Source organism: Miscanthus floridulus, chromosome 14 (genome assembly GCF_019320115.1).
Source record: "Miscanthus floridulus cultivar M001 chromosome 14, ASM1932011v1, whole genome shotgun sequence".
Taxonomy (NCBI): Eukaryota; Viridiplantae; Streptophyta; class Magnoliopsida; order Poales; family Poaceae; genus Miscanthus; species Miscanthus floridulus.
The window spans coordinates 29,730,030-29,754,131 of NC_089593.1; the positions used below are offsets into that span (position 1 = coordinate 29,730,030).

A 24,102-nucleotide genomic window follows, 5' to 3' on the forward strand; every position below is an offset into this window, starting at 1 on the left:
CCAGGTATCAACTTCCAGGTTCTGGATTGGAGCTTTGCCCGTCACTTGATCCAAGGTTAAACCAGTTTGTTCAAAAAAATCATTAAGGTCTTGAACCGACACTTCTCCAGAGTTGTCTGGTCGATAGACTTCTATGTTGGAACCATATTCATTAGCAACAACAAGATTTTGCATTGGTTGCTTCTATTGTCCGAGCTGTGGGACATCCTTCCCTGATGCTCTTTTCCTTTTCTTATGTGCATCATGTGACTTCACAAGGGAGCGGTCATAGTCTGATAGTGGCGGTGGCTTACGAACTTGAAGCATTTTTTTCTTGTGAACTTCGACCTTCTGCCTCAGCTGATCTCGTGGTATGTAAAAGTACGACTTCTCCTTAAGCTTCGCTTGTCTCTGCTTTTGGATATCTATAAAAAAATCTTTCACTTTTTTGCCTTCTTCAGCTGCTATTTGCTCATCAGTCTTTTTAGGAAGTATTTCTTGAGAAATAACTCTTTTTTGGGGTCTTCTTTGCCACCGGGACCTTAGACGTCTTTGTAGTGTGTCGCTGTGGAGGTGGTGGGGGCGGTGTTGGAGACCGGTGTGGAGGCGATGAGGCCGGTGTTGGAGTCCGGCATGGAGGCGTTGGAGATCGTTGTGGAGGTGGTGGGGCCAGTGTAGGAGTTGGAGATCGTTGTGGAGGCGATGGGGCCGGTGTAGGAGTTGGAGATCGCTGTGGGGATGAAGTCGTCTCGCCCCCCGCGACGCTGTGATGAGATGGGGAATGAATGATTGGGCTAGGCTGGGGGGAGACCCTGCTACAAAAACAAGTTGTGGTCAATTATTTTTGAATCCAATATAAAATTAATGGAAAAATAATATTTCATTCACTATCATTCGTACCTAGGGTGAGGTAGGGGAAGCGGTGGCGCCCCAGGAATGATGATGAAGCGTTTGCGCCATTGAATAAATGTATTCTCTGCTTCTCCTAGTGTCTTCTCCCCCATCACCGCCTTCAATGTCAAGAGGAACATTGATGTAACCTTTGAGCACTCTATCGACCGAGACGCTAGCATATCCAGGTTGAATAACTGACCCATGGATTCTTGGTGTCTTCGTTCGGTCTATTGGAGATACAACCCCGACAGCCACCATGATTGATGCATTATTACCATCTGGAATGTGCAGCTCACATGTTGTTAGAGGCTCGGTAATGTCATCAACAGGGAAGCGCAACCTAGCATCACCTTGAATAACTAACAGCTCCGTGGAAGCACAACTGCTTTTCATCTGACCAACGGGGCTAATGGTGACTCCCGGTGTCGATTGCATTTGACTCATTGCTAGCTGCACTTGCCTCTTGATCTCCTCCTGTATTCTTGCCTCAAGAGATTTTTCTCGTTCACGTGATTCAAGCAATGCTTGTCGTGACTCATTAACAAATTGCTCCAATACACGGATTCGGTCTGCCTCCTCATCCTTCTTTCTCTGGTGGCTTCTGTAGGTATCCTTGTCTACTGGGAATGCTTGTAGCCACAGAACCGCCCCATAGCCTCTTGTTCGACCATCGTGTTTGGGATTCTCTAGGGCATATGTCAATTCATCCTTTTCTCTGTTGGGCTTGAAAACACCACTATCAGCTTCTTCCCTAGCACGAGCTAGTCTCTGTGTTGCTCTCTCAATTTTTTGGCCAAAAATTAGCTTGCCAGTGTCTGGGTCTAGGCTTCCTCCATGAGCGTAGAACCAATTCTTCACGCGTTGAGGCCAGTTCTTCTCTATTGTTTCAGGTATGATTCCCTTGGCAGTAATCTCTGCTTCTAGGTTCTGCCACTTGGGAATAGCACTCCTATAACCACCTGATCCCATGCGATGATAGTATTGCTTTTGTCGGGCATTCTGCTGATTCCTCATCACACGTTCCTCACTCTCTTGAGATGTCTTGTATTGTACGAAGTCATCCCAATGGGACTCCAACTTGACAAACGCCTTAGCATTGAAATTCGGCGTTTCATTCTTCAAGATAAACTTTTTATACAATGTCTTCTTCCAACTCTGGAACAATGTTGCCATCTTCTTCATTGTCTAATCCCTCACTAGCTCCTTCAAAGCATCATCTGCTTGTAATGTGAAATGTTGAGTGATATCTCTCCAAGCTAGGTTCTTGTCACGATCAGATACAAAACTAACATTAGGAGCGGATATCTTCTGCTTCCATTCATGAGCACTAACTGAGATCCTATCCCTTACAATGAACCCACATTGATTGACATATGTCTGAGCATGTGGTCCCAATGGTTTGCCGGTGTCGGTGTCAAATTCTGATATTATGAAACGGCCCTCTAATGGCTTTTTTGGCCCTTGGACTTTCCTACTCTTGCCGGTGGTTGATGTAGATCCAGAGGCCGGCTACATGAGTAGAAACACAATGATTAACAACAAATATACGTATGCATGCATCTATAAGAGATGATAGATAATCGAATATACCTCGCCAGTATTTTCTTGCGCAACAATTTGTTGATCTTCAACCACCGGCATATTCAGGATATCATCATAATCAGCAAAGTACTGACTCGTGTCATCCACATTGGTGCCAGCATTGATAATATTCGTCATTATGTCATCATTCAAGTTATCATCCGGAGCAGCCATTTGTATCTTCAAGATAACACATAGATATATAGAATTACTATGGCACATAACATAAGTACATGTGATAACACATATAGAATTACTAAATCCAATTAAATATAATAACACATAATATTTCATAAGGATAAACAATAATAAGGTATAGGCTTTGGAATCGAATAAAAAACACTTTCGATCCAAAAAACATGGAAATAAGTACACATGTATATATACATATAGAATGATACAATTTTCTCTCTCTCTCTCAACACATGGAAATAATTAAGTACATGTATATATACACATAGAAATAATTAAGTACATATATATATGTATACATATAGAATCTCTAGATAGAATTAATTACTAAATCTAATTAAACCTAACATATATACATAGATAGAATTTTACTAAATCAAAATTAAATCTAACACATATAAAGAGAGAGATAGAATAATAATTACTAAATATATCAAAAACTATAATAAAAACTATCTAAAAAAACTATCTAAATAAAGTAATAATTAAATTTTAATACATTTAAATCTAATTAACATATATCAAAAACTATCTAAAAACTAAGAACAAACTACTAATTAAATTTTAATACATTTAAATCTAACATATATATCAAACACTACCTAACAAAACTATCTAAAAACTATCTAAAAAACTATCTAAATAAAACAGGCTATGGATTATATAAGGATTGTATATCTTGATGAGATGAACAAACTTGGTATTCAAAACTTTTCAATTGGAGACAATCTAGGATTTGCATCATTGTATCATGCGGGCACAACAGTAAATTTTTTCTTGACGTATGACCCTTGGTTATGATCTTATCGTAACCATGGAGTGTCTTCATTATTTAACATGATGCTTGGATCTTTCTTCACTATGAAGGGTGGAATTCGGACATTTTTTCATAATCTTCTGACATGTCTAACTTGTCTTCAATTCCCACTATATTTATTTTCCCAGAAAGAACTATGTGGCGCTTTGGCTCATTGATCATTGAGTTGATGTCTTCGTTTTTTCCTCTCTTTGATTTTGTAGACATGTCTTTCACATAGAACATCTGACTCACATCGGCAGCAAGGACGAATGGTTCGTCTTTGTACCCAATATTGTTGAGGTCTACTGTTGTCATTCCATACTCTTTGTCGACTGTTACCCCTCCTCCGGTCAGCTTCACCCATTGGCACCGGAACAAAGGGACTTTAAAATTAGGTGCGTAGTCTAGTTCCCATATATCTTCTATGCGGCCATAATATGTTTGTATATTCCCATTTGGATCTGTGCCATCTATGCGAACACCACTATTTTGATTGGTGCTCCTTTTATCTTGGGCAACTGTGTAAAATGTATTCCCATTTATCTCATACCCTTGGTACGTGAGGATATGCCATGATGGTTGCCTAGCCAACAAATGCAGTTGCTCATCAATATTGTCATCGTCTTGACATTCTTTTCGCAACCAACCACTGAAACTTTCCATGTGCTGACGCCTAATCCAAGCTTCAGTCTTCCCTGGAAACTTGAATCGTAAGAACTCCTTATGTATCTCGATGTACGGATGCACCAATGACGAGTTCTGAAGAACTGTGTAGTGTGCTTTATTGAAATAATCATCTTCCATGCCAATATATGTTTTCTTCCCTAAAGTTCCTTTACCACTGAGTCTCCCCTCGTGTCGCGATTTGGGAACGCCAATCGGGGTAAGGTCAGGAATAAAGTCAACACAGAACTCAATGACCTCCTCTGTTCCATAGCCCTGGGCGATGCTTCCTTTAGGCTTAGAACGGACTTTCACATATTTCTTCAAGACTCCCATAAACCTCTCGAAGGGGAACATGTTATGTAAGAACACAGGTCCAAGAATACTAATCTCCTTCACCAAATAAACTAGGAGGTGTGTCATGATATTAAAGAAGGATGGAGGGAACACCAACTCAAAGCTGACAAGACATTGAACCACATCATTCTGTAGAGTAGCTAGTTCCACTGTATTGATTGCCTTATGAGAAATTGTATTGAGGAATGCACATAGCTTCACGGTGGCTAGACATACATGTGGAGCTAGAATTCCTCTTAAAGCAACTGGAAGCAATTGCGTCATAAGCACGTGTCAGTCGTGGGACTTTAAGTTTAGGAATTTCTTCTCTGGCACATTTATTATACCCTTTATATTGGAGGAGAATCCCGATGGGACCTTGATGCTGCTTAGACATTCGAACATGATGTCCCTCTCTTCTTTGCTAAGCGTGTAGCTAGCAAGACTTAAGTAATGACGTCCATCATCTGTCTTCTCTGGATGAAGGTTGTCTCGTTCTTTCATGCCCTACAAGTCCTGGCGTGCTTCAAGTGAATCCTTTGGCTTCCCGTACACACCCATGAATCCTAACAGGTTCACACAAAGATTCTTTGTCAGGTGCATCACGTCGATTGCGTTGCAGACCTCTAGGACTTGCCAATAGGGTAGCTCCCAAAAGATGGACTTCTTCTTCCACATGGGTGCGTGTCCCTTAGCATCTTTGGGAACAGATTCGCTGCCTTGTTCCTTTCCAAATACTACTTTCACATCCTTGACCATTGCGAGTACATCTTCTCCGGTTCGGTTATGAGGCTTCTTCCGGTGGTCTGGCTTACCTTTAAAATGCTTACCTTTCTTTCTTACTTGGTGATTCAAAGGAAGGAATCAACGATGGCCAAGGTACACGACCTTTCGACATCTTTTCAAATATATACTGTCAAGGTCATCAAAACAATGTGTGCATGCATTATATCCTTTGTTTGTCTGACCTGAAAGATTACTTAAAGCAGGCCAATCATTAATTGTTACGAACAACATTGCTCGTAGGTCAAAGTGTTCTTGTTTGTACTCATCCCAGACACATACACCTGGTTTGTTCCATAAAACTAGAAGTTCTTCAACTAATGGCTTCAGATAGACATCAATGTCGTTGCCAGGTTGCCTTGGACCTTGGATGAGGATCGGCATCATAATGAACTTCTGCTTCATGCATAACCATGGAGGAAGGTTGTAGATACATAGAGTAACTGCCCAAGTGCTATGACTAGTGCTCTGCTCCCCAAAAGGATTCATACCATCTGTACTTAAGGCGAACCTTAAGTTTCTAGCCTCATTTGCAAACTCTGGAAATTCCCTGTCTATCGCTCTCCACTAACGGTCTTCTTTATGCCACCGCAACAACTTTGCATGGTCTTTATTTCTGAACAAACGTTTTAAGCGTGGTATTATAGGAGCATACCACATAACCTTGGCAGGGATTTTCTTTCTAGGACGTTGTTCACCCTCGACGTCACCAGGATCATCGCGCCTGATCTTATACCGCGCTGCTTTACATACCGGGCATTCATCCAAATTCTCGTATTCATTGCCATGGTAGAGGATGCAGTCATTAGGACATGCATGTATCTTCTGGATTTTTAATCCCAAAGGGCAGACAACCTTTTTTGCTTCGTACGTAGTGGTGGGCAATTCATTTGGCTTCGGAAGCATCTTCTTTATGAGGTTCAATAAATTCCTAAATGCCTTGTCGGATATACCATTCTTTGCCTTCCACTGTAGCAATTCCAGTGTTGTACCCAGTTTTTTTTTGCCCCTCTTCGGCCGTCGGGTATAGCAACTTCCTATGATCCTCAAGCATGCGCTCGAACTTAACTTTCTCTTTTTCACTTTCGCATTCTTGTTGTGCATCACGAATGGCATCGCCAAGAGCATCACCGAGATCATCTTCTGCCGCTACCTCTTCTTCATCTCTCCCCATTGTAGTATCATCAAAGGCAGCATACTGAGCAATAATGTCATCAATGTCTAAATCTTCTCCTTCACCTTCTTCCATCATGACCCCGCTTTCTCCATGCTTAGTCCAACATATATAGTTTGACATGAAACCTGACTTAAGCAAATGTGAATGAAGACTCATTGAGCTTGAATATTCCTTTAAATTCTTACATATGGCACATGGACAGCACATGAAACCATCCCGCTTATTTGCCTCGGCCACACCTAAGAAATAGTGCACGCCCTCAATAAAGTCTTGGGAGCGGCGATCGGCATTATACATCCAATGGCGTGACATAATCTGCATTACACGACAAATTATGAAAACCTTGAACATAATTAAGTATTTTATTACACAACATAGATGACACACACGGTTGATTAATTAACTAAGCCTGGCTACAACGTAAGCAATCCCAACTATCACTAAACAAACTAAAACTACAATGCACTTCAGTAACATAATTATTTCGTGATCGTACGCAACTAAAACAGACAAATCATTCTTCTGTTGAATATCAATAAGCTTCTCCTACTGGCTCACTGCCTCATCATCACCCGCCGCTACCTCAAGCGCACCTAAATTCTGCACATATGTAGTATAATCTTCCTCCCAGTACCAACCATCGCATCCATTGCCCTCCCACTGAAATTAAAGCCAAAAAATATTTAGTCAAAAATATTCAAGAAAAGCAGGTCAATTAGCCATAATTATAAAATGCGTAAGAAACTCACATCGCGATCCGGGCACTTGTAGAAAACACGACCCTTGTTGGGTCCCTGTCTCTTGACTCGGTACTCCATCACAATCTTCTGCTTACACTTGCCGCAGATAATGAGAGGGAGTTCTGGCCTCAGTCGTTTCGCAACCGAACGAGAGACCGAGGATCCGGTACCAGTTGTCATCTACTTTCTATACTTATTTTTGCAAACTAGTGTAAATTTCATATTTTCTAAAATGATATATTTAAACAAAACTAGTACGGATTTCACATGTTTCAATAAATAACCATCCGTACTAGTTGACCTTGCTTACGTGATCATCTCGGCCAGCATTTCTCCACCGGACGGCACCGTACTTGGTCAAGGAAGAGCTCTGATTCTACGAGAAAGGGAACACGGTCTTCCACGACCGTTGCCGCTCTTCCTCGTAGAATCAAAGTTCCTCCTTGACGTCCGTTACCGCTCGGCAGAGAACATGTTGGCCGAGCTGAACACGGTCCGCAAGTTCAACTAGTACGGATTTTCTATAATTTTCTAACTATTTACTAAGTTTTTCATTTCATGGAAAATTTAATTCTAAAAAATAAAAGGCATGATTTCTAAGTAGTTCATTTCATGGAAAAAATAATTCTAAGTGACCTGCTCGATATCGGCGAGCTCGCGGACGTTTAGGTTGCCGAGGATAGTAACATTTGTAGATGACATTTGTAGGTCTAAAGTTATCAAATATCCATCAAATTATAGCTCAAAAACATGTTTTAATAAATAACCATCCGTACTAGTTGACCTTGCTTACGTGATCATCTCGGCGAGCATTTCTCCACCGGACGACACCGTACTTGGCCAAGGAAGAGCTCCGATTCTACGAGAAAGGGAACACGGTCTTCCACGACCGTTGCCGCTCTCCCTCGTAGAATCAAAGCTCCTCCTTGACGTCCGTTACCGCTCGGCAGAGAACATGCTCGCCGACCTGAACACGGTCCGTAAGTTCAACTAGTACGGATTTTCTATAATTTTCTAACTATTTTCTAAGTTTTTCATTTCATGGAAAATTTAATTCTAAAAAATAAAAGGCATGATTTCTAAGTATTTCATTTCATGGAAAAAATAATTCTAAGTGACCTGCTCGATATCGGCGAGCTCGCGGGCGTTTAGGTTGCCGAGGATAGTAACATTTGTAGATGACATTTGTAGGTCTGAAGTTATCAAATATCCATCAAATTATAGCTCAAAAACATGTTTCAATAAATAACCATCCGTACTAGTTGACCTTGCTTACGTGATCATCTCGGCGAGTATTTCTCCACCGGACGGCACCGTATTTGGCCAAGGAAGAGCTCCGATTCTACGAGAAAGGGAACACGGTCTTTCACGACCGTTGCCGCTCTCCCTCGTAGAATCAAAGCTCCTCCTTGACGTCCGTTACCGCTCGGCAGAGAACATGCTTGCCGAGCTGAACACGGTCCGCAAGTTCAACTAGTACGTATTTTCTACAATTTTTTAACAATTTTCTAAGTTTTTCATTTCATGGAAAAATTAATTCTAAGATCACGTAAGCCACCGGGGACGAGGATGGCGCGTGCTCCAGCGAGGACGAGCGAGACGTGATTTTGATGAACTAATTTAACTTTTGTTTATCCAAACATATATGTAAATCATCATATGATTTTGAGCTAAAAATGACATATAAAATCATAATAAAGTCCAACATATAAAGTTACACATGCATCTACATCGCAAAATGAGATAAGCTACTGATAAAACATAAGAGGATTAAGTTTGTTACCTCCAAAATCGAAGAGCAACACCAATGGAGGGGGAGAGAGCAAGAACAACAGCAAGCTGAAGAACAGATGCTGTGAGTTTGAATGGAATGGCTCGGGCTCGAGGAGGAAGAAATGAGCTGAATTATAGGCCGGGATAATTAGTCCCGGTTAGGGGGCCAAACCGGGACTAAAGATTAATCTTTATTCCCGGGGCATCACCCAAACCGGGACTAAAGGTAAACCTTTAGTCCCGGTTGGTAATACCAGCCGGGACTAAAGATCTCTGCCCCGCGGACGACCGTCGGGCAGGGACCTTTAGTCCCGGAGGCAAAAAATGCCAAGGCTAATGCTAAATTGGGACACCGTTCTAAAGTCTGTTCTCTAGTAGTGATATACAGTTACGCACAGGACTTCCAGTACATGGCCGAACCAGGCTGTCCTATACCGATACAGCACAGTGCTAGACTCCAATACTATTACGTATTTCTACAGCCCCCCTCAATCACAACTTGCACAAGTTGAGATTGTTTCTAAATTCATGTAGCCTAGACACTGATTGTGGCTTTGTAAATCCATCAGCTACTTGATCATTACTGGAAATAATCCAAACATCTAGGAGCTTCTGTGCTACACAATTCAGAGAAACTGGGAGTAAACTGAGATACATGAACTACTATGCAACCTAGATACTAAACAATTCAACATCTCTATAAGCAAGTTATGTTCAGGCACAAGATGGTCTCACAGGTAACAAACATTTAGTTAATTCAGTATGCTACTTCACTCTACATACTACTAACTTTGTAACTCTTTTACAAACCACTACTCTGAATCCATCCACTCGGTATTTCCTCTCTAATTGCCTATTTGCCTTCAGCAAGAACAACAGAAAGAAGAAAACGGAATTCAGATTAGCTAGATCAAGGCAGGGGTAGAACGGCTAGGGAAGTGAGGCACCACAAGGGGCGCCCCTGTGCCTCTCCCCTGCTTGTTCTTCTCTACAGCCTTCGCATCCTTATTCTCACTGGCCTCCCGTGATGCTTCTTCTGCTGCGTCCTTCTTTTTCCTCGCATCTCCAGCTTCTTGCTTCTTAGATGACTCCGACGCCTTCCTCGCCATAAAACCAAAGCAGTCCAAGCCTAGGACCATCTTGATACTTGGATTTCGATTATGGATCCCTCCTTTCACTTCTGTTGAGTGCACTTGTTTTTTTTTTTCTGTTTTGTATCTCCTAGTTGTGGTTGTTCTTCAGCTGTGGTGAACTTTTATCAGTGCTGGGTTGCTGGCTGCGAATTGTTTATATATATGGGGAAGGGGCAGAGTCCTTGTCATGCAAGCTTTGTGGAAATTTCGAGGATAAGTGCAACACATTGACAAATGATGCTGACAACAAAGACTAGCTGTAGTTTAGTGGCCTAGTGGGAGTTGTTACCTTGGCGGGCAAGGATCTTCAAGAATTCAGCAAGGCACTGCGGTATTTCCTCTTTGGATTTTTTTTTTTTTGCATAATAATGCTTTTCATTTTAATTTGAATGAATCCATTGAAATGAGACCTATCTTATACTATTATTGGGGCATATTTATATAGCAGATTTTATTACAAGTACATAGAACTTATTGAAATTTATACTAATAAATAGACTTTTTTCAAAGGTATATGAAACATTGCCAGAGCAATACCCTCTTCCAAACAGCTCTTTTGTTGACACTGGTTCGAGTCACACACCGGTAGAGGCTAGATCGCCCAGAGGCCGCACATGGTCGAGCACGCAGCGGAGGCAAATCCCAATGGCGAGGCCGACCAACAGGTCGAGGCCGATCAGACGCTCGTTCTTCGCCCGATAAACCCACGAACGCCTCCCAGGAAGACTCGTAGCGGAGATACATGGTAGGGGTGTTCTAGGATCGACAAAGCCCCTTAGAGCACCGACATATCTCATCGAGAGATGCACCGGATAGCACAGGGTTGGAAGAGCTTATAAGGTATACAGAAGATAAACGATCGGTCATCACCCTATATACATAAAGAGAGGGGCTGGTCTTTCTGGTACCGAGAATAATAGAACAAAAATCGGCCATATTGATTTTCCGTACTATAATCGGACTTAGATAAAAATCCCAACAAGGACGTGACGTACTTGTGTTCCTCCACGTCAGGAGTCAGGACGTATTGTCGAATCACCCCCGGCCAAAGTTACTTGCATCTTGGCTCACGGGGTCATATACACGGACCCAGTGGAGTGATTTCTGTTATTTCCTTTTACGTGGAGTCTCCGAGAGTCCGAGATAATAATATACAAATCCATATTATATTTTCTTTTCCAAATTCCCTTCATGGATCAATCTCGGGCTAGGCATTGCGTACCACCGCTGGACTCAAGTCCAAGTGCACGTGTGCCCCTCTGAACTCTTGGCCTCCTCCTTGCTCAACAGCTCGTGTGCCTTTGCAACCAATGCATCGTGTCCAGCTGACTGAGCCAAGAAAGCTTGTGCACTGAAATAATCGGCCACAGAATATTAGCCTGATTAAGTAAATAATTTAGTATATCAAATATTCAAGTCTTGCTAAGCAATAGACTCAGGCCAAATATGAGTGTCAACACCTTTATAGTTTATAAGGCAATTCTTTAGCCTATGGATGAGTCTCACTGTACCCTCCTGCCCAACCTTTCAAAAGTCATTTTTTTTCCTATTCTTTATCTCATGGTAGTTTTAATGTCAAATCCAAAACAAATAAATTGGACTACAGAGCCAAAGAGGAAAACCGTAGTATAAAACAAATGCGTCTTTCTCCAGGTAAGGACTTTTTTTGCGCTGTAACAACCTTCCCTAGTTGGGACACAGAGGAAACCAGCCAGGTCTTATGGAGAAATGAGTCAAACTTGCATGATGCATGCAAACAAAAAGGTGTATATGCAGTGTATAGAAGATAGAACCCTGATTTGTCAAGAAAAAAAGGAATAGAAAACTGGCGCATGGTTCACTTGGATGATTCTTGAGAAACAACACTCAACATGGACAGTTGGTTCTTTAAGATGGAAATGACAACTGGATTGATATGCATGCCAAGTGTTGCATTGGGTACACATTTAAGCATGAGATTGAATGCCTTATTAAGATCCATGTTGGAACACTTTTTTTTAATGAGAGTGTATCAACCAAGTTCATTTACTGACAATGTTCCCATCTGGAAGTAGCTCATAGATCAAATTTTGGTTTCATTGTTGGTAATGTTCAAGTTTTCACGTAGAGACTTAGAGTTCCATAATTGAGGGTGAAGTACCTTTCAGGGTCCTCTTGTTCTGTAAGTTCATCGGGTCAGTCTTGACTCTTGACCAGCACAGCAACACCCCCCTCCCTGAATTTAAAGTTGAGCAGCACTAAGGACTTTTATCAGAAAAGGAAATCATACACAACTGGCAGTGATGGTTCATGGGTATCTTAAGAACTTACATTATGAACACACTCAACTCTAGAACCCATTGCGTTAATGTGGCATGTCCACTCAACACTGCAATTGTAACACCCCAGAAGAAAACAACATAAATTTCCTTCTAGAGTATTACCACACTACAATCTAACAAGAACACATCATCAGAGAACGCAGAAGCAACAAACTAAGTTGAACATTAAATTAAGTCTTCTACGATGACATAAACAAAGATATCTTCAAAGACAACTAGCAAAACTAAGGTGTTTAAAACAATGTACAAAAAAAACCTCCGACAACCAACTAATTTGTTGTAATACATGTGTTTGTTTGAACTTTAGGCCAAAGTGTGCACTCGTGCAGCTACGCCCATCCCGCCAAGCATCTTTGAAACTCATGTACCTGAGACGGGGGAACAAGCGCGTGAGGTTTATGGAAAACCTCAGCAAACAAACTGCTTCAACCAAGTTATTCAAATCACAGTTCGATTAAGCATCAGGTTTAAATAGCATAATAGTAGAGACATCAACTGCTTCGTAGTAATATAAATATACTTCCAAGTGCAATGCAAATAATGCAATGCAATGCATAACTTCACTTGTACCCACACATCCCAATAAGAGGGAGTGAGGGCTGCAACCACATTGCTCATCAACGTGCGTTGCTGTACCAGAAAAAAGTGCAAATGCAAGTGTTGCAACGTACGTAGTTCATATATACTTCATAATTCAAAAGTAATATCACAAGATATGAAATCATATACTTCAAAGGCAAATAACTTCAAATTTCCGATTACATGGCTAGTGTGAGATACTAAAAATTTAGTGGAGGCAATTCAAACAACAAAGCTAAATGTGGACGACAATGCCACGTTTACTTGCCTTTACCAACGATCAAACGAAAGAGCTAGGCGCGCTGTGAAGGCAAACCACCTGATCATAAGCCAACCTCAGTACCAACATCATCGTACTAACAAGACAAACAACAATTACACACTAAAGCATCCCAAACCCCCCGTTTAAGCATCTACCGTTTCACTACCAATCATGACAGCAGCACTGTCCCTTGTCTTTTTCATAGACATTTAACTATACATTCAAAAATTCTGAAAATCTACCAGATGATAGAGAACTCCATTATCTACAAGTTTTGTATTATAAGATTCTGCATAAGAGGTCTCCAAGATAGCATGATCATCCTCTTAATTTAACTGAACTTTTCGACGGTCAAAACAAGACAACAATATTATAAAATTGATAACTGGAGGTATGCTCATCCACAAAATATGTTGTATAACAATCTGGAAAGCTTAAGAAAAACTCTACAACTTTCATTTAGATCACAAGTTCAAATTCCTCCATTACGAGGGCCACAAATTTGATAGATCTAAAACAGCCCAGATTCTCGTCGCTGCAAAACAGCCTTCTTAGAAAAACTAAACTCCAAAAATACAGAGCCTATGAGGGTGATCTTGCTGTCGAAAGAAAGGTATTGAAGTCCTCTACGACTTTTTCCACAGTGACAAAATTTATTAAAGCCATAAACAGCGATGAACAGAAACTGTTCAGTCTGACAGAATTTCAGAACATGGACGAAAATTAATTTCGACAATTTCAGGAATTACTCTAACTATACCCCTTCTAATTCAACGATTCCATCCACAAAACTTGATCCAAAGAGGTGGATTAGTATTTGGTATCTCACCTAGGGAAAATGCAGCGAGCATGATGACAAACTCCCAGCAATCCACTCCTTCCTTCCATTGTCTTCACTTCACAGCGATCTACGCCGCTATGACTGGATCGGCGTTCCGATCTATGTCGCACGTAGGGTAACCATCATGGACAGCAAGGGAACAAGAAATTGATGGCAAAAATAGGGAGACAAGATGATGCCTAACCAAACATCCGTGAAAGAACGGCGCCCCGAACGACTGCGGCGGCGGACGGCGGCAGACGACACCAGCAAGCCCTAAATCCTCTCTCTTCCTCTCCTATTCTTCCTCTTCCCTTTTCTCTTGCGTGAATCAGAGAGCTAGGGCTGGTGGCAAAGGAGAGGTTCGGCCATAGGGGAGAAACACAGCATATGGAAAGTCACGGAAGGGGAATTGGTCATGAAGAAAAAGAAAACCCACGCCAGGTCTTCATAACAGGTACGTGGCTTTTTTTTCATAAAACTAACAAATAACGTAACTTCACCATCGATAGCCCGATTAATGCGAATAAGCAGTCAAACCGAAAGTATTCGACGAGCTCTACGCAATGGTGGTCTCCATTAATCCATCCAAGCAACGGATCAAAAAGTCAAATTTTCGGTCTCTCCTTAAATCCGGTCAACCTTCGCCAAAAAAAGAGCACTGGATCCATATTAAAATTCTTATTTATGGCATTCATTCTCGGGGTATTACAGCAGTTAACTCTAACATCAGTCATATCTGTGAGTACCTACCTGAAGCACAGAAGACAACACTGAATACTGGAATCTAGAAAGGTACGAACTAAGGAAAGAAACATTTACTTCGTGCAGGGACAAGAAATAGACCTGCTGCACTAACTTGTTAATCCTTTGGATTCACAAGTTCAGTGCAAAATGATCAAATTGAATGCAATCCTAAAGGGTGTTGGTTTTGGTAAACAAGATGGGACCTGGACCCTCTTCCAAATCAACACCAGTATCCTTAATACATGACAGGTGCAAAACTTAACTAGTATCATATATAATCTGCTAACTCAAATTGAGATCATGTGGCACAGTTACTCATGCAACAGCAGGACTGCAAATTTTTAACCAACTACTCAGGATCAAAGAACTGCGGTATTAAAAACTATTATCCAAAAATGTAACTGGCCCTTATGTAAGAAGCTTGTTCAGGAAAAATAATAATATACGGTACAAACATTATCATCAACTTCCTGAGAAGCACCAAACATTACTACACTAGAGGCCAAATGGGAATCACAAACAGGATGTATAGTGGCAAAACATTTGAGCAAGAATTAGCTAATCTTAAACAAGAAAATATGAATAAAATGGATATTCAAGAGAAATATCAGGCAAGAATTCAATTCAAAGGCTCCCTCGTCTTGTTCCGTACTGAACTCATTTGGAAAGCACAAGTGGAGAACAAATGCAAGATCTTCGCCAGGATTTTGGTGCAAGATAAAATTCTTACGGCGCACAACCTACAAAAGAGAGGGTGGCCACACCAAGAACACTGCATGCTGTGCAACAGTCCCTTAGAAACCAGCCTCCACCTATGTCTATGTTGCCCTTTTGCTAAGGCAGTTTGGGATCAAATCCTCTCTTGGGAAAATTTCACTCAGCTGCAACAACAGCCCTAGGCAGAAACCATCCATATCAGAGCATGGTGAGAAGAAGCGGCAAGGAAAGTGCCGAAATCTGAACGTAGACGACTAAACAGGGTAGTAATCTACACCTTTTGGAATATTTGGAAAGATAGAAACAGGAGAATTTTCAACGACGAGATAGAAACGGTGCCGCAAGTGGCCGCAAGAATAAAGGAAGACATAGAGCAAAGGAAGAGAGCACTCACTTACGTTTAGATGTTGTTTCCCCTTGGGGTGTGTGTTTCCCTCTTATTCCTGCTTCGGGAGGCTTTAAAATCTCATTTGGAGTGTCTTTGCTTGTACATAAACTCTATTTCCCTACCTTAATTGAATGGCAGAGCTCTTGCCATTGCGTTCCAAAAAACAGAGAGAAATATCAGGCTAGATATCTATTTATCTAAAACAGCACTCAACTACCTGGTAAACATCTTACCAACTTATGAACTGGAAATGGAAAGTACAGCAATATAAACATGTAAAATCGAACACAATCAACAAATATTAAATTAACTGCACTATGGCAAAAAGAAAATGAAATATATATATGCAAGGAGCCACTGCTGTTTTCGAGGAAAATGAAGTAGTTTGTACATTATTTCCCAAGAAAGTGCAGTAACACATATTTGTTAAATTATTAATAAGTTTACAGAATTTGAAATCATGAAAACTCATAGCTTCATATTGTAGAACATGTAAAATATTGATTTGCACCATCGTAAAAATAATGATTCTATACTGTTCATTCTAATACTAAACAAATATAACACAGAATAAACATAATGCTATTTTCTGCTTTCCTAAGGTTACATAGATCCTATCTTTATGCAACCAAATCAAGTCAGTTTTGGTAATTTAGTTAGTGTGATGATCAGTTGGCATAAATACACTAAAATTAATACATACCACTTACATGAGAAAAATCACATAGATAAGCTCTGGGACTATTGCAGATGCCAAAATAACCCAGAATAATATATCAAACATCTGTATCACTGACATTCTCGAACTAAAATTGGATCATCACAAGTTGTGTCTTCGTTCCACTCTTTTCGTGCTTCTGAAATAGTAAGCTGCATCATTTGTTGCATTTCAGTCGACTGATGGAGCACCACATCGTTGGAGACAAATGTTCGAACCATTCCACCTATCTCTATCCAGCTACAGCCAGGAACCTTGCTGCCACACCTGTGTCTCATCACACTTCTTACTTTTGCAAGCTCGCTCCAAGCTCCTGCAGCAGCAAATGCATTGGACATAAGCAGATAATTTACTGCCTCACTTGGTTCCAGGCATAAAAGCCTATCAGCGGCCCACTTTGCCAACTCGATTTTGCCCCGCATCTTACAAGCACCAAGAAAAGCTCCAACAATATCAGCGTTTCTCTCGCAAGAAAGTCTTGTAACAATCTTGTAAGCATCTTCAATCCTACCAGCTCTCCCTAAGAGATCAACAAGACAAGCAAGATGCTGTGGATTTGGATCGATGCTGGAGCCCCTCGTCATCATAAGGAAATAGTGTAAGCCTTCTTCAATAAGACCAGCATGGCTACAGGCAGAAAGAACTCCAAGGAAGGCAATGCCATCAGGCTGTACGCCTTGTTGGATCATTCTCTCAAACACATGAACTGCGTCCTTAGAGAGTCCAAGGTACGCGTAAGACGAAATCATAGAGGACCACGAAACTACATCTGGGTTGCAGACCATAGCAAAAGTTTGCATCGCCTCTCGAACAAAACCGGCCTTGCCATATGCCGTGATAACAGCGTTGGCCACCTGCAGAAACCCGTGCAGACCCCTCTTTACGGCATGAGCATGAACCTGAGTGACCTCGTTTGCTGCCGCCATGCTGGCGCACGAGCTTAGCACGCTGGCAAGCGTGAGCTCATCCGGGCAGTAGCTCCCGTCTCTCAGCATCCGCTGGAACAGCTCAACGGCGTCCTTGCCTCCACCACCAACCCGGCCGTAGCAGACAACCATCGCGTTCCAGGACACAACGTTCCTGACCGCCATAGCGTCGAACACCCAGCGCGCCTCGTCGACCCGGCCGCACTTGGCGTACATGTCGAGCAGCGCGGTGGCGACCACCACGTCCGCGAGGAGACCCAGCCTGAGCACGAGGCCATGCGCCAGGGCTCCCATCGCGAGCAGCACCCGGACGTCGACGGCGTCGTCGGGGTGGCGGCGCGGCGGCGGCGGACGGAGCAGGGCGCTGAAGGTGAACCCGTCAGGGGCGAGCGCCCCGGAGCGGCGCAAGGCGGCGAAGAGCGCCCAGGCCTGGCGCGGGAGGCCGTGGGCGGCGTAGCAGGAGACCATGGCATTGCAGAGGACCAGGTCCCTGCGCGGCGGCGGTGTTTCGTCGAACACGCGGCGCGCGTGCGCGACCAGGCCCGACCGCGCGTACGCCACGGCGAGCGCGGTCGCCACGCGGGTCTCCGAGGCTCGCCCGGACTTGAGGGCCAGCGGGTGGAGCGTCCGCGCTGCGCAGGCGCCGCCGGAGACGGAGATGGAGCTGGTGCGGAGTAGCAGAGCAAGGAGGTCGCGCCGCATCTCATTCGTTCCAGAGCTTACAGTGCGGCGGGCGGTGGCTTCATCGCTCATGGGTCATCGGTCATCGCTGGTGATGAGAACGAAAGTGTCCGGACGAGCAGCAGGCAGAGAGTGTCCTGCCCCTGCTGCAGCCGGCATATGTCTGCAGGACAAGAACACGGAGCCGCCCGAGCTGGGCAGCGAGGCCAGGAACGGCGCGCACACGAGAGCGATGCGCTCCATTGTACCCTGGGTTAATTGATACTTATATCCGTTCCAAATTATATGACGTTTTGGCTTTTCTAGATTCATTATTTTTATTACGTACCTAAATATACACTATATCTAGATGTATAGTAAAAACAATGTATCTAGAAAAGTCAAAACGTCTTTAATTTGAAACTGAGGATACATGCCATTAGCCACACTTTGTCACACCTAAATTTAGTTGAATTTGATCAAGTTAGCAATTGTTTGGTTGTAACCATAGACTTTGATAAGATTATTTTTACTTTTTTTTCCCATCGGCTCATTCCTCACGTGTCAGTTATTACAAAAAAAAATATATGGCAAAATTCTCCTAGGCTAGCTAAGGTGTGACGACCAATTTGATGAACTAACCTTTAGTCAAATTTGGCAAGAAATTGTGACAAACGCTGGCATTCTTAGTGTACCAAACTAGCCATAAGATGTGCAATTTAGTTTAGTTCAACTCTCTGTTGCGACACTATCCATCATGTTCTCTCTCGTTCAGTCTGTTTGCTACTGCTAGGTCTACAACATCTCCTCATTAGCAGCAGTTGTTGCCCGTCTATCATTTTCCACCAAACAATATCATGGTCACTTGAATAATTTCCGTTCTCCATAAATCTACTCGACAAGGGAGTTGGATCCGACTCAACTATTGCAATGGCGCTTTTTGGAACACGTGCGGCCATTATGAATAACTTTGAGCCAAATCCTTTTCCTCTTCGGTATAAGTTGCTTTGCTCTAGTGGTACAGGTTGATTCGTGAAAATCCAATTAGAATGTTGGTTCCATTTAGAAAGGCCACTTGAGAATTGGATGGGTTTACCTGAGTCCATGTAAACTACCAAGAAAAGGTGCGGTTTCATACTTTCATCCACTTAACCATTAGAAATGGTCTATGTGGACTCAAGGAATCGAGTGTCGAGTCGTAGGAGGCACGAGTCTCATAGAGAGAATGAATGAAACCGCATCTAGAAGTTGATGGCATCAAAAAAAAAATCGAGTTGGTGTCGCATGTGAGAGTATAGGAGTTACTCCACTCGCTCGCTTTGATACTGAACAATGTTATGCACATATATCCAACAAATAAAATGTTTGAGTGCTAATTTTCACTGGCCGACCTAGCTCAGTGGTAGAGCGCGTGGCTTTTAACCACGTGGTCGTGGGTTCGATCCCCACGGTCGGCGTTTTTTTAGCATTCTTCTCAATTAATGCGGTTTTTTGCATGTAGTATAGAATTTGTTTTTAAAGAAACATCTGTCATGTCTCTGCCGCTGCAAATACAACTTTCCAGAAACCATTCCAAAATTCATCCGAGTGCGTAATTTTTCTCATTTCTACAAAAAAAAATAATCTTTACACTACCAAGAATCAAAAACTCAGAAAGAAAGTTTAAAACAATAAAGAATACCATGGCCCTAGTAGGACCTAACTAAATAATGTTTGTGTTTTCGTTTACAATAAAAATCAAATCTCAAAAAGATTGTTTAAATCGGAAAAAATTGAAAAAATGAAAACATCGATGATACCATGGTCCTTGTAGGACCTAAAGCTAACAGGTTGTTTTAATGTCGGGATCAGATGGTAAAGTCATTAGGGGTGCCCCTGTTGTCGTAACAGGCTTAGTTGGGGCGGTCACCCCTCTCGCATAGTATTTGCGAGCTTATACCACTCCTCATCTCCCTTAAACTGCCTGAAGGATCATGCGTTGGAACGGCCGCACCCCGGACCCCTTTAATGCAGCCGCTGGTGTGCGACCTGCTGAGCTCCACCGATGTGGGACTAAAATGCTACACACCCACTGTGCTCTGCTACTGGCAGTGGCAGCCGAGCAGCCTGGTGCGAATCGATGGGCCATGGACTGGCCAGGCCTATTTAAATTTAAATGGGCTGAGAATTCTACTCAGCCACATCGGGCCCGGCTCGACTTGGCCTGCTCAGTTCGTAGTACGCTGTGCCGCTTCCTTTTGGTTCAAACATGAATCCCATCCCGGTCGAGTGAATTGCTGCATTCCCCAGTTTAATTTTTAAGATAAATCATAAAAAAAATTTCCAGGAAGCACAGCATTTTGATCATTTCTTTCTCTGAGTAGACTACTCTTTTTATCGGAATGAGAAAAGCTTACGACAACCAGCTTCAAATCCTAGCCGTACCAGGATCAGAAAAAAGATTACACATTTTGCTCTCGAAATACTATTTTCCCTTTGTACTAACATGGGGAATGTTACCCCCTCCGATGAACATCTAATGGCCCTATTCGCTTGCCGTACTGTTTTAACGAAGGAATAGTGTTTTCCTCTTACATCAAATCGGTGAACAATACTTTCAGCCATTGCTTTTCAGCGAATGGAACAAGGCCAATATCGCGAAAACCGAAGCATGCTGAATCCAAATTTCTTCGCTCTGATCTCTCTTCCTCTACCTAATCGGCAACAAGTTATTCATCCTCTGGCTTAGTTTGATAGGCTAATGATAGGATTATAACATAGGTTGCATAACTCTTTTACTATAGAGATAGCACTACACCTAGCAAAATCTTAGTTGCGCATCTAGATAGATTATTTATTGCATAGGTTTTAACTAGGTGGAAATTAGAGGTTATAGTTTTAGAAATGGTTTTTAAGTTGTCTAATTTAACCCCGCTCTTAGACGTCAATTTCCCTTCATGGGTGTAGATCCATGGATTTCGTGGAACTGCTCTATTGTGGATCTGCGTGGAGCTTGAATTGTTTGGATTAAAAGGAGCCATAAATTGGTACCCATAGAAACTTGAAAAGGGGCTAGAGGTAGAAGATAGTAAGAGAAGCCCCTCCTAACTTAATCTTCTATATCCGGCACTGCATAAGATCATCGTATATTACATGCTCACATTATTTTACATTAAGAGAGACATCATAGGTTACAAAGCTTATAGCAAAATACAAAGTGCAACAAAGGTCCAAAGCCCAATCACAAACACAAACAGAAAGTTCCATACACCCTACAAGCTAGTGCACATGTGGCTCATAAGAGACAAGTAAAAGTTTGAGACTCAATTCTTCTCAACTCATTCTCTTCATAGATCTTCATCATCACTAAAACCGCTATAGAGGTGCTAACGCTATCCTATTTAGCGGCGCTAACTATAGTGGCCTTAGCTGCGATAGTGGTGGAATGTGCAAATTCTTATCGATATGCAGTTGAAACGCTACAGCGATGCATACAAAGTGAGGGCAACTTGTTCTTTTTCCCTTTTGACATGATTATTTATAATATCCATCAAATTTGATTTCAGATATAGGAGGATTATTACTTTTTCTTGTGACCCAGGGCACAAAAAAAAATGAAGAAATACTCGCCCGATCCAGTGCCAACTCAAAAAGAAATGATTGACAAAGTGTGTGGAAGATGGACAAAACGTTGAGTAATTTGACAGGATTCATTATGATACCCACCAACTACCAATTTATGCCTCCGCTTTGTCGTACTGACGAGAGGGCGGTTTCAGCTAATTACATGTACAAAAATCAAATATATAACATTTGTGCTTGAGTTGAACCAAAAAAAAGGGTATAAAATCAAATATATATTATTTGTGCTTGAGTTGAACGTAAAAGGGGATGTAGCTCAAATGGTAGAGCGCTCGCTTTGCATGCGAGAGGCACGGGGTTCGATCCCCCGCATCTCCATTTGTAGATGCAATTTTTCAATTTAATTTTTATTTGCTTATTATTAGATCGTGGCCCTTTTGTGTATTTGTAAATGCCTTTTCGTTTCTTTTCTTTTTATTTGCTTATTATTCCACTTTCCATGCAAGGGCAGGACATTTGAGAGTTGCGGACACCTTCATTTGCTTAATCACATGCATTTTTTAGCTTAAGATTCCAGTCTCCAAAAGTTGCATTCAAATAGGGCGTTCGGCTTTACTACTTCCCACATGTTTCAGCTTATTTTCTCTTACAGAATACTATTCAACCATCCAAAATAATCCAAAATTCACTATTCTACCTACCAGCCGAACGCCCTGAAAATCTATTTTTGAACGAAAGGAAGTTTCATCCGATCTCCACATCAACCAAACACAAACACTGCCGTTCACAACTGACAAGATTCACACAGGTTATAATCAGGCTACACAGGCGTCAACAATAACCACACCAGAAAACCGCGGGATCCCAACTCCCAAGTCCCAAGGCGAAGCGAATTTCACCGCGCGGGCAAGGCCGCGGCGAGCTGCACCGCGAGCTGCCCGCCGCCGCCGCCCCTGCGCGCCAGCTCGAGGGCTACAACGACGGCGACGGCAACGCCGACGAGCAGCACTGCCGCGATCCCGCCGGCCAGGCAGACAGCGGCGGAGCCAGAGCAAAATCAAGGGGTGAGCTGACCCTGTGGGTATATAGATTTTTAACATACGGGCATATACAGTGAAAAACTGAACATAATCACTGTTTTTCTGATTTTTTTTTTTTATGCGGCCACACCCCCTACCATGAACATAGATCTGCCCCTGCAGGCAGACCCGCCTCCGGCGCGCGGTGCCCTGCAGCCGGCGGGCCTCCCGCAGCTCCGCCTCGGCCGCGGCCACGTCGCCGGCCGCCGCGCCCACCTGCCGCTCGATGTCGTCCAGCGGCGCGCCCTGGGCCTCCACGAGCACGGCCATGTCCAGGAACAGCTGCTGGAGCTCCACGAGGCCGCGCTCCACCTCCGCCACCTCCTTCGCGGTCTCCTCCTGCGGCGGACAGCAGTGCCGCCCGCATCGCCGTGTCGGAGGGATCCTCGGTGCTGCTGGGGAGGAGGAGGCGGTCCAGCTGCTCCTCGGTCGGCGCGTCTCCGGCCACGGCGAGGTACCGGCGGTCCGCGGAGACCTGCCGCCGGAGTGCCTGCACGTCCGCGGTGAGGTCGCGCACGCGGCGGCCGAGCCCCGCCGCGGCCTGCGCCGCGGGGGCCGGCGCGCGGCGGTCCATGGAGGCGAGGCGCGCGCGGAGGCACCGCGCGGAACCCAGGAGGCGGACGAGAGCCGCCTGCGTGGCGGCGCGCGCCTCGCCGGCGCCCACCACGGCGTTCTTGGACGCCTCGTGCGCGGATCGGAGATGGGGCAGCTCGTCGCGCAGCGCGGCCATCTCGGTCTTTGCGGCGTCTGCCTCGGCCAGGAACGCGCCGAGCTCCGGGTCGTCGCCGCCGCTGGCGGGGGCGACCACGGCCGCGCTGCCCTGTTGCGCCTTGGCCGCGGCGGCGACGAAGGAGTCGGTCATGAGGTCGTTCATCCTGGCTGGCCGGTGCCGGAGCGGGTTGCAAGATGGACCTTCGCTGGCCGGTGTCGGAGCCGGTTGCGAGATGGATCTTTTGGTGTGGTCAAATCTCAATCTCAAATGGTCGCTGACAAAAGCAAGATTTTTTCTGCATTTAATCAAGTAGGCTGTGCTTATTGTCAGATCTACAGCCTGTTCGTAGATTATAAAACAGAAGTACTGCTGACTGGTTTGATATAAAAGAAAAATATTATTCTAATTTATAATCCATGATCGTATAAGACGAACAAACAGACTGCTAGCCAGTGTAGTGGCTTAGTGGCACGTATCCTTCTTTTCTATTTTTTTAATCTTCAAGCACGATATCTCTCCAACACCAACATCAAAAGAAATGCTACACTACTGAAGGCCATGC

The 24,102-nt window shown here is 43.4% G+C and overlaps 1 protein-coding gene, 3 non-coding genes and 1 pseudogene across 10 annotated transcripts; 2 read left to right on the plus strand and 3 right to left on the minus strand.

Annotated features, from left to right (window-relative positions):
* Positions 1-10,971: 10,971 nt before the first annotated feature.
* LOC136505388 (pentatricopeptide repeat-containing protein At2g46050, mitochondrial-like) lies at positions 10,972-18,420 on the minus strand. 7 transcript variants are annotated; one of them, XR_010771190.1, is made up of 7 exons: positions 14,238-15,878; positions 14,042-14,152; positions 13,219-13,269; positions 12,658-12,739; positions 12,361-12,418; positions 12,191-12,265; positions 10,972-11,401 (listed from the first exon to the last, which is right to left on the minus strand). XR_010771190.1 is itself a non-coding variant. In XM_066500542.1 (6 exons), the coding sequence occupies exon 1, from the start codon at positions 18,279-18,281 to the stop codon at positions 16,674-16,676; it is 1,608 nt and encodes a 535-aa protein (XP_066356639.1). In that variant the 5' UTR covers positions 18,282-18,420; the 3' UTR covers positions 10,972-11,401; positions 12,191-12,265; positions 12,361-12,418; positions 12,658-12,739; positions 15,895-16,026; positions 16,595-16,673. The 7 variants fall into 7 exon arrangements, 5 of the variants coding, with proteins under 5 accessions (XP_066356639.1, XP_066356640.1, XP_066356637.1 ...); XR_010771191.1 differs by lacking the exon at positions 13,219-13,269; XM_066500542.1 differs by lacking the exons at positions 13,219-13,269; positions 14,042-14,152; positions 14,238-15,878 and adding exons at positions 15,895-16,026; positions 16,595-18,420.
* Positions 18,421-19,573: 1,153 nt separating this feature from the next.
* Positions 19,574-19,645, plus strand: TRNAK-UUU (transfer RNA lysine (anticodon UUU)). The gene has a single exon. It is a non-coding gene; the product is annotated as a tRNA-Lys (tRNA).
* Positions 19,646-20,031: 386 nt separating this feature from the next.
* Positions 20,032-20,142, minus strand: LOC136506295 (small nucleolar RNA Z279/snoR105/snoR108). The gene has a single exon (XR_010771510.1). It is a non-coding gene; the product is annotated as a small nucleolar RNA Z279/snoR105/snoR108 (small nucleolar RNA).
* Positions 20,143-22,054: 1,912 nt separating this feature from the next.
* TRNAA-UGC (transfer RNA alanine (anticodon UGC)) lies at positions 22,055-22,127 on the plus strand. Its single transcript has one exon. It is a non-coding gene; the product is annotated as a tRNA-Ala (tRNA).
* A 429-nt stretch (positions 22,128-22,556) lies between these two features.
* LOC136506048 (syntaxin-111-like) lies at positions 22,557-23,849 on the minus strand (annotated as a pseudogene).
* Between the last annotated feature and the right edge of the window lie 253 nt (positions 23,850-24,102).

Excerpts from the sequence above, each read along its gene's own strand:
- LOC136505388 (XM_066500543.1), bottom strand. The coding sequence starts at position 18,281 with ATGAGCGATGAAGCCACCGCCCGCCGCACTGTAAGCTCTGGAACGAAT.